The sequence below is a fragment of the Chinchilla lanigera genome, unplaced genomic scaffold (genome assembly GCF_000276665.1).
Source record: "Chinchilla lanigera isolate Chin_1 unplaced genomic scaffold, ChiLan1.0 scaffold00070, whole genome shotgun sequence".
Taxonomy (NCBI): domain Eukaryota; kingdom Metazoa; phylum Chordata; class Mammalia; order Rodentia; family Chinchillidae; genus Chinchilla; species Chinchilla lanigera.
Window position 1 is genome coordinate 7689500 of NW_004955471.1, and position 11146 is coordinate 7700645.

At 38.8% G+C, this 11146-nt stretch overlaps 1 protein-coding gene across 12 annotated transcripts in view; it reads left to right on the forward strand.

Annotated features, from left to right (window-relative positions):
• The window catches only part of Trim2 (tripartite motif containing 2), a 174542-nt gene extending 165605 nt beyond the window's left edge, over nt 1-8937 (forward strand). For all 12 annotated transcript variants that reach the window (XM_005400920.2, XM_005400914.2, XM_005400916.2 and 9 more), the window contains 2 exons: nt 778-918; nt 4376-8937. In XM_005400920.2, the coding sequence (XP_005400977.1) occupies nt 778-918; nt 4376-4528 (294 nt within the window). In that variant the 3' untranslated portion in view covers nt 4529-8937. The remainder of the gene's footprint in view (nt 1-777; nt 919-4375) is intronic.
• The last annotated feature ends 2209 nt before the right edge of the window (nt 8938-11146 follow it).

Here is an 11146-nt window from a genome sequence, read left to right on the forward strand (position 1 = left end):
CTGTGTTACGGTGATGTAGTAAAATGATAGTAAATTCTGAATATCTAGCTTAACAAGAAATTCCTACTATTATTAGATCCACACTGAATGACCATCCATCCTATTAGAAATGTAATGTTCATTCTTAAAATTTAGCTATTTATTTAACGGTAGAAAGAATAATGTTGAAAATTATAGCCTTACTCATACTGCCTTATATTTGTAGTCTTTTATGGTTCATACCAAAAATATTTTTCACAAAGTATTTACTAACTAGATATAAACTATAGAAAAACGAGTGATTTTAACAACTGATAAATCATATTTATATATAGCAAACTGGGGAACCATTAAGTGATATGGGGATCTGGTTTGTAGATGTTTCTTCTTTTCTATCAGAGTGTTTTAAATCAGAACTCTTGCTTGGTGTGGTGGTGCATGCCTGTAATCCCAGCACTTGGGAAGCGGAGCCAGGAGGATTGCCACAAGTTCGAGGCCAACCTGGGCTACATAGTGAATTCATGGGTAGCCTGAACTATACAGCGAGACCCTATCTCGAAAAACACAAAGCAAGGGGCTGGGGATTTAGCTCAGTGGCAAAGCGCCTGCCTGGCAAGTGCAAGGTCGTGAGTTCGGTTCCCGGTACCGGAGAAAAACCAAAAGAAAAAAAAAAAGAAAAACACAAAGCAGAACAAAAAATCACAACTCTTCCTATAAATCACCTATTCAGATTTTTTTTAATATGTAAATTTGGGTCAACTATTGTAACTTTGAACGATCTTAAAATATTTCTTACAGGTATTTAATCAGGAAGGAGAGTTTATGTTGAAGTTTGGCTCCAATGGGGAAGGCAACGGGCAGTTTAATGCACCAACAGGCGTAGCAGTGGATTCCAATGGGAACATCATTGTGGCGGACTGGGGAAACAGCAGGATCCAGGTATATTTAAATGCTAGTGAATGTGGTTAGATGGTGAGTAGTATTTGTTAAAGGTGAAGAATTGGCTGTTTCCCAAGCTAGGATGTTTTCCCTTCTCTGTTGGGTAGATCATAAGGCCATAGAAAATCTCACCAACAAAACCAAACTATGGAGATGGAGTAGACAAAAGCAATGTATTACCAGGAGAAAACCCTCTAATTTAGGTTTTCTTTTAACATGGATCACACAGACTCTCAAGGGTTTGTGGATGGAATTAGGATCTGTTGCTATCTCTGCTAATATATAACTGAAAATTATGACTTCTCATAATTATGAACATAGGTAACAACCGCAGACTATGACTTTGTCACCAAGAAAAACCACAGAAATTTTATATCAGATTACAGTTGTTGCAGACATCCCAAGCTATCATTTATGCCCATTACACTACAAAATTACAGTAATTATTAACCACTAAGGAAAAGTAAAATCTCACCTTATTCAAAAAATGATCTCAAAATGGATCACACAGGTTTAAATGTAAAACTAAAAGACTTTTAGGAGATAATGCTGTGAAAGATAAGCTTTTAAAAGATTTTAAGAGGAAAACCTTTGGGACCTAGGGCTTGGTGAAGAGATTTTGTGGCATGATACCAGAACTATATCCCAAAAAGAGAGAAATTAATAAATTGGATTTCATCAAAATTTGTTCTGTGAAAGACTCCATTAAGATAAAAATATAGACAACAGACTGGGAGAAAATATTTACAAGCTACATTTGTGACCAAAGATTTGCCTACGATATGTAAAGACTCTCAGAACTCAACAGTATGAAAACCAAACAATCCAATTAGAAAATGAACAAGAAATATGAAGAGGAGAGATATATACATGAAAAAGTGCTCAATATCATTAGGCATTAGGAAAGCACAGATTAAAGACCATGATGAGCTCCTACTGCGTGCTTGTTTAAATAGCTAAAATTAAAAACATTTATAATACCAAATACTTGTGAGCACTTAGAGAAACTAAGTCTGCCATATATTGCTAGTAGGAATAAAACAGTAAGCCAGCCTTGAAAATACTGCAGTTTGGGAGTTTCTTAAAAAAGTAAACATTAAAAATAAATAAATAAAATAAAATAAAAAAGTAAACATTGCAACCTTACAACCTAGCAATTATAGTCCTGGGCATTTATGATAGAGATAGGAAAATTTGTGCCCACATGGAAGCAGTATATTATTATTTGTAGATGTATTTGTCACAGCCAAAACCTGAAAGCAGTCAACCTTGCCAGCAACTGGTTTATGGCTAAATAAAGTGTAGTGTTTCCATACTGTTAACTACGCAGCACTTAAAAGAAATAGACTGGTGATACACTTACTAAGTTGGGTGCATCTCAGGGCATTCTGCTGAGTGGAATCAGCCACTTTGAAAAGGTCTCGTACCCTATGATTCCATTTAGGTGATGCTGTCAAAGTAACAAAATTATAGAGAAGGAAGATAGTTTGTATTGGGTAGCAAAGGTTATGGGAGGAGGGAGTATGGGGGAACAGGTGTGACCATCACGGATTAGCAAGAGCGGGGGCTTCGTGACAATGTGTCTGTCGGCTGTGAGATGAGGACAGTTGCACAGATACACACGTGCAATAAAGTGACTGCTGTCCTTACATATCTCCAAAGTTAATGTGTGGGGTTTTGTGTGGCAGTGTCATTGTAGAAGGTGTAACCAGCGGGTCAGACTGAGTGAAGGGTAAGAGGACCTCCATCACCTTTGCAACTTCCTGCAAATCTGTAATTACCTCAAAATAAACAGTTAATTAAGAACTAATAAGGTTGGGGCTGGGGATTTAGCTCAGCGGCAAAAGCGCCTGCCTGGCAAGCGCAAGGTCGTGAGTTCGGTTCCCGGTACCGGAGAAAAACCAAAAAAAAAAAAAAAAAAAAAAAAAAGAACTAATAAGGTGATGATGAATTTGTTTTCATCATTTAGGAATAATGGTATCATGGATGGCATTTGGGATTCTGGTTGAATATTAAAAATAATAAAATTGGTTGCATTCTAGGGTGGGGAGAAGCATTACAGTGCAATTCTGAGATGGGATCTGTAGGCTTTGCCAGGCTGCCACAGGGATCCTTGCTGCGTGAATGTTTCAATTTTACACAGCCACGAGTGATGGTGCACACCTGTGACCCAGCACTCTGGGAGACTGAGGCAGGAGAATCACAACTTTGAGCCCAGCCTGGGCACCTTAGTGAGTTAGCAAGACCTTGTCTCAAAATAAAGAATCAGAAGGGCCGGGGATGTAGCTCCGTGTGAAGACCCTGGGTTCAGCCCCCAGCACTCCCCACCCGTTGAAGATTTATACTTTATATGGAGAGCAGGTCTTTTAAATCCCCAGATGGAAGAAGGACTCTTCACTCCCGTTTCTGTATGCTCACACCTGCATGGATGCAACCACGCACTTAGCAGTTGCACCCTTTCCCTCTATGCACCAGGGAACCGCAGGGCACAGGCTAAATCTGGGGGCATTCAGTGTCTCTGTGAGGGCAGCAGCACTCCCCCACTTAAGTCAGATGGAGACTGCTGCTTCTCAGCAGGAGATCTGAAGCTACAGATGCAGCCCAAAAGGCTTTGATTTCACCACCGTATTTACCTTGTTTACTTATCCCAACAGACACGTTCGTTAAAAGAATTCTATGTCTCCCGAGGAGATTTCAAGGGTCTGATGTTGTGAGAAGCCAGAAGCCAGGCAGGGAGCTAAGTTCAAAAGCAGGTCCACAGAGGACCACAGCTGCTAAGCCATGACCGCATACGACCTACCTGGTGATGTTGCCTGTAAAACGCCACGCAGGCCAACAAAAGGGTCAGACGAAAACAGCCGAGCCTTATGAAGCAGGAGAAGTGTACGGTCCTGGAACTGCCCACTTAGTTCATCATAGTAGAAGCTGACAGACCAAAAGGAGACCATTTCGTCTCCAAACACACATGTTGAGCCATGGACTTCTTACAACTTTTTATCTAAAAGTGGAACAAGAAATCTCGATTTTGTCATTGCACATTATGATTCAGGGTCACTCTCCCGTGCTCCAGCTGCTGCTTTTTCTCCCATAAAATTGGGCATGAAAGGAGGGTGAGGCTAGAAGGAAAAGAAGGCTCAGCATGAAAACTAAAGGGCATTCATTCTCCGGGCACCATCCAGGGCCGTGCTCACCCAGGCCCCGTGTGGCCACTGTAGGAAAGAGTGCGACCCGGCAGCGCAGGCGCGTTCTGTGTCGGTGACTCCACACCGGAACTAGAGGTGAGGAAGCCAAGGAAGTGGAGGTAGAGAGAAGGGTTGCGTATATGACCACAGCCTGAGCAAACCTAGGGCGTTACTTACATGCTGTTAAATGAAAAATATTGGCATCGTGGGTTTCTAACACGTTTCAACATATTACAAAACTACTTCTATTATATTCTGACTTCATACTTTTACAGGTTTTTGATGGGAGCGGATCATTTTTGTCCTACATTAACACATCTGCTGATCCACTCTATGGCCCCCAGGGCCTGGCCCTCACTTCAGATGGTCATGTGGTGGTTGCAGACTCTGGAAATCACTGTTTCAAAGTCTACCGATACTTACAGTAACAGCCTCCAGCTGGACACCCCTTCTAAAGGTCTTGCACTATAAACTGGAATGGATTTCTTGACGTGGGACCAGATTATGAACCAGACTTTTCATGCTAGAAGGAATCTTCGGTGAACTTTCCAAGGTTATTTCTGAATGTAGCAATTTATTTAAAAACTGCTTATCCAGTTTCCAGAATTCATCTTTAGGATTTAAACAAACAAACAAACAAAAAACATCTCTTCTGAATCTCTGAAAGCTGCGAAGTTTTACACCTGTGAACTATGGCTTATAGGACAGGGATTTATGTAGTTCAACTAATTTTGCAAAACAAACAGTAAAAAAAAAGGCCTAGCATATGTAAAGATACTTGTTAATCCTGTGAATGGGCACCTTTGTGCAGAGCTTCCAAAAACAAAATCTGTTGTGGTTATATACTTTTTTAAACCTAGGTCACAAGACCCAGGGAATCTTCTAACCTCATTTTTGCAGTACGTATTACTCTTGTGACATTTTTGGGTTATCAGTGACTGCATAGGAATTACTTTAAGGCTGTCTTGCAAAATCCTTTTAGCTCTGATCAGCGGGCCTCTCAAGTTGAGCATTTAAGAATCAATGCAAATTTCCTAACCTTTCAGGGTTAGATCAAAGATCTCTTTGTTTGTTCTTTTCACCTCTTTCCTGTTCACCTTATTATCAGGAAACAAAGTCCATTTTCAGGGAAACCTGAAATTCCTGATGCTTTGAAAATTATATTACAAAAGCAATGCTACCTTGTGTTGGATGAAAAGCTCCGGATTAACGTACTGGAATGTTACTGAGAAAAAGCCCATTTGATGTGCCATGTGTTCACGTGTCTTTCTTCTCCCACTTCATGAAAGCTAAAGCTTTACCTCCTGCAGAATGTCAGCACATGTAGTAGGACACCAGTATCCTAGGACAGAGAGCCATAAGGAGCCCTTTGGAGGACTGATGGTGTCAACCAAAGGCATGTGATTGATTAATGATTTCCCCTTAGAGAACAAGTGTTACCAAAGTTCTGTTATCTCAAGAGCATTACAGGTAAGGGCATGTTACGGTTATTTATCATTGTTTAATGAATAGTAGAGGCATTAAGGGACTATGTATACATGATTAGGGTAAGATAGAATGTATAATATATACGTACATATATAGCTGAATCTTTGGTGTATTGAAATAGGCAGCACGCTGAAAGACAGAAGCATTATCTAGCCCATTCCTTTACCAATGAAGCTTACACCTGTCCTCACGGGGCAAGCCCTAAGGCAGGTTTGATTTTTTTGCCCATTTTCCGGGAACAATGACGGTGGCATAAAATGGCTTTCTGTGCTTTTGAAGGAAGAAAACAAAGGAGAGAAGAAAAAAAAGATGAAAAGTTGAAATACATTTAAGTTAAACTAGTATAAATGTATTTTGAGAACTGTTAAGAGCAATTTGGTCAGTTGTTCACCTGTCACTGATACTATACAATAAGATTCGGTCTATTTCCACTGTTTAATTTTCTACTCAGTTCTACCAAATGCATTGTTGTGTTTGATATTTTCAATAATGACTTGGGATCTTTTTCAGTGAAAGCACCTTAGAACTGTACTATAAGAAAGCATTTCCTGTACCTATTAGTATATGAATGTGATGTTTATTGCTTATTAATTTAAAATGCAGTCATTCTCTGTGTAGAACTTTTTAAAATTTACAAGGGAAGTCTAGCTACTTCCAGTTCTCTGTTAAATTTATGATGCCCAAATCAAGACCTGAAAAATTCTTTTCAGGAAGATTAACATTTAGGTTTAGTAATTTTTTGATTTATGTAGACTTTAAAATATTCAAGCCTGTCGGTGATAAAGTCATAAAATTTACCAATTCTAATTTTTATAATTTAAACTAAGATACGGTTTCCTAAGGTTAGTGAAACAAGTCTTTGAATTTATTTTTTCTCCTTCAATGGCAGTGATTGGACCCAGGGCCGTTCATACATGCTAAGCATGAACTCAACCACAGAGCTATACCTGTAGACCAAGTCTTTGAACTTAAATATCCATCACACTTCCAGGTAGTGGAAATAGAATGATGGATAAACAGACAAAAATTCTTGTCCCCTTGGACTTTACTCTCTGGGGAAGAAATTTCATTTTGCAACTTACTAATATCCTACCTGAAAGATAGGGTAGGTCCTTGATAATTCTTGGACTATTTAAAAGGAAACAATTTTAAACTGGTTAGATTAATTTTAGTGTATTTTCATGAATAAAAATGCATTTCTATGTAGAGTCTCACAGACTTTTTTCTTTTTCTTTGGTACTAGAGATTGAACCTAGATCTCCATATGTGCCAGGCAAGCGCTCTACTCACTGAGCTATATTCTTAGCCCTTGATTTTAAAACTAGTTTACCTAAAGAGGCTTTTTTTCAACATCAAAATGTCTGTGAACTTAAAAATTAACTTATAAACTAATCAGCCATTATATCATATCAGTCTAGATAGCTCAGTAATAGGTTGAACAAAAAGCTATTTTACATGTTTACATGTTATAAATTGGAATACAAGGATAGGTTGACTTTGATCTGTTCCACTCTCTCTTATTAAAACACATGCTATGGGCACTCCAGGAAATACTATATTTTTTTCCCAAAACATATATAATTATGTATGGTATAGATAACATTTCCCACGTGAATACATACGTGCGTTTACTGTATTTCTTGGTAAGCATATTTTTGAGGAAAGTGCTGCTTATAAGATACAAATAGACAAGATTTAGGTGAAGTTTTGTCCCATTCTATAAAATGGTTTCTGGTAAACTGAGAAGGATATTAAAATAAGTGACTTTTTTCTGGGCTACCAGTATTGTTTGATTTCTTTGTCAAGTGTATAGAACCTGTCATATATTCATGATAAGTAGCGCTGAAAAGTACTCATTCAGATTTCTCCTGGGCACTTCTGGCAAAATATTGCCAGTTAGAATTTAAAGGTCAGTAACAAGTATTCTGTCCCGTCACAAACCTCCCCTGCTGGCCATGGGAAGGTAGGGAGTCACGTGACTGTCCAGAAAGAAACACATGAACAAAAAGCCTTCATGACTCTTGGCCATTTTTTTAACGGTATGTAGTATTTTGGTGAAACTTTAGTCCCTATAACTAAACAAGTCCCCAAATTTCCTTATTTTCATTTAGACTGTGACTAGATTGAAGCTAATAAGTAACTCTAGATCCTTGCAACTATTGCACACTTGGTTCCACTACTAAATACAGGGTATGTCCTCACATGGAATGAACTGGAATAGCAGTACACTAGCAAGGATCAAGGAGTCCTTCCACTGAAGGAGGGGTACAAATGCTTTGGTAGTAGTATCTTCTGGGTCATTTTGAGGAACTAGCAAGTCAATGTCAAATAAGCTTGCGAATTACTTCAAATGAGAAAAATGTTTTTCTACATTTGAGCTCTATTCCTTTCTATTAACCAGCTGATGAAAAGGGAGGAGTGTTTAGTTGAAGAATCAAAAAACAAGGCATTGCCAGAGAAGAGGAAATAGAAACTATTGGACCCAAACCTTATCGAATTCCGCTTAAAACAGAAAAAGTAATACTATCGCTTTCTGTGAACGTTGCAGGGTTTTAAACTTTACAATTATTTTAATATTTTTGATAACTAGGAATCTAGTATTGCCATAAAGGAAACTTAAGTGCCCATTAAAGATTTGTTTGATATAAATAAATAATTTTTTGTTTTGTTTTAAATGACAGAAAGCTACAAATCATGATGCTAAGCTTAAAAACTTTTAAAGATGAATTGTGTGGCAGTGATTGTGTGGTCTGTTTGTGGAGACTGTATGAAAGCTATTAACTAATATTCTAGGTTAGATTAATAAATTGGCTGTTGTTCCAATGAATGTACAGCACTTCCACTAATTTTTGAAAGCAACACAGCCTTAAACTCAATTGCTTTTGCTTTATGACATTGGAATGTTCTGTCATCGTCAGAGTGTATTCTTGTAGTAGAATTCTTTATGTCACTCTCAGTTCTATAACTTTGGATATTCTGTATGATTATGAGCATTTTTTGCTTTGTTCGTTTCCTTTTTAGATTTTTACATTCCATCTTTCTAGGTTTGTTTCATACATTTTGTGTATAGAACACTAGGTCTTGTGCTCTCTGACACTGATACTGATATATTCTCATCGTTTGTTCTTTTATGAATCAAAATGCTGACTGCCTATTTAAAGAAGAGAATGAATGCTGTGCATCAAAGTGTTTGTATGTTCGTAGCTACATACGTACCACAGTATTTTGGATGCTTTAGTCTACAATAAAACTTTAATTCTGTCTTGAAACATAGGAGAAACAAGATTCATGTGTATATCTTTACCATGCACAAAATCTCAAATCATTATAATAAAGCTTGTTTTCTCCATTTCCAGGGTGAATGTTTATTTAACAGATGGTTCCCCTGAGTGAAGGGGTTTGTAGGAATGTTCTAGAATATGCGGGAGATAGTAAGCAATACCTCAACCAGACTGTTTATACGAGTGAGAAGAAGCAGGCCGGGGATACAGCTCAATGGCACAAGTGCCTGCCTGGCAAGGTCAAGGTCCTGAGTTCAATTCCTGCTACAAAAAAAATTCAATCTAAACTAGTGAGAAAAAGCTCAGTAAAATTGTTATGTTGCTAGTCATCTGGTAGCCTTTAGAATGTACTGTGTCTTAAACAGGAATTTGGAAAGCCCTATGTCTTGGTTACTTGTCTCTCGTTGCTGAGACAAAATACCCAATGCCCAAAATTAAGGAAGGAAAGGTTTATTTAACTCACGGTTTGTGGAGGTTTCAGTCCATACTTGGCTGGCTCCAAAGCAGGGTGGCACATGGCAGAGGGCAAACAGTTCATGGCTGCGGAAGACAGCAAAAGCAACAAGAACATCAAGAGTTTACATTATAGGCAAACTACCCACCCCAGGGCAGGTGTAGCACTCACACCCATGAATCAATCATAAATTCAAGAGGCCCGCCCCATGAGTGCATGAGGCTTTGGGGGGACATACAAGCACAAAGCATAACACCCTAACACATGTACAGCGTGTATTTTTAGAAAGTTATGAAAATAGATTTTAAAAACTCAGTGTTCTTATAATCAAGAGGGACCTCACTACCAACATTATCTTTAGCCCCAAGAATTTAATTACATAAATTCATTACAATAAAAAATTCTGTTTTTTTCAAGCTGTGGGTCACACGTTTCAAACAGTACTTCAGCCATCCAGGAGAACACATCTGTCCAATCCTCTGGCCGTTCAGTCTCTGGAAGAGCCCGCAGGGAAATTTACATATGTCATATGTTTTCAGAGAAGCTAGTTTCCACAGCCTTTCTCAAATTCAAGTAAACATTTCTTAAACATATCTCTACTCACAATGTCAAAGTGGCCATTTTAGATGCCCCGTCCACAGGCCAGTATCTTTCCCACAATTTTGACTGGTGTGTGGACTTGTTCCTTTGTATCCCTACAGAGGAATCTTAGCTCTTTGATGACTGTAAACAAGTCGTGGCACAAGTCGTTGGCTTGTTTTGCATGTTTATATATTTGCATGCAGCTTGTTTTCTCCCGATATATTTATAGACTTTTAAATCATTAAGTTTCTGATTTGTATTTGCTGTGATGCGGCAAACCCTAAAATTTATCTTAATTGAACTATAAAGTATCCTTTATGAATAATGAAGGGTTTCTTTACTTGTTAGAGAGCTTAAAAACATCCAGGATAGATTAGAACTCTGAAGAAGATGATCTAAGTTAGTCTTAAAGAGAAAAGATGAAACAACTGAAATTTTCAAAGACCAAGCATAATACCAGTGATCACTAACTGTGAACATTAATATTATTGAATCATACTTCAATTCACTTACTCAACCCAAGCAGGTACCTTTGCTACTGTGGGTTCTTTGGAGCTTTTCAGACTCAGAGAGTGTTGCACATCACAGGCCATTTGGCCTATGTATTAATATAACATATCTCAGTTGACCCATTGGGAACACATTCCACATAAAGCTGGAAACATCCCTTTCCAGAGCAAAGGAAGCAAAGCTGCAGATTGTTGCTGGCTAAGCTGGGAGGCCTGCAGGGCAAATCAACATTCAGGCCTCCATCAAGCTACTGCCCTTCTTTCATTGCTGTGGTCCCTGAACAACCGTGAGCACCTGTGATACACCAGACTTTCAGGTAAGCATAAGCCACACAGTGATGAATATTGAAGCCTGTACCATCCAGTGGCTTACAGTGCAGTGAAACAGACCAGATACATGGGGGGGGGGGGCGTTGTTGTTTGTTTATTTTTGAGACAGAGTTTCACTATGCAGTTCAGGCTGGCCTCGAACTCACTTTGTAGCCCAGCCTGAGCTTGAACTCCCAGCAGTCCTGCCTCAGCCTCCCGAGTGCTGGGATTACAGGCATGTGCCACCACACCCGGCTCAGACCCGTTACTTGGAATACTACGAGCTACTTTGCTATGAGTGCATTAACAAGGATTTATTGGCACAATATGTTCCATTATTTTTCGAGCGAGTAGGGAATAACAGTAAACAAGGAAGTCCCTGTTAGCACAGAATTTTGCTCTACTGGGATGAGACCAATACGG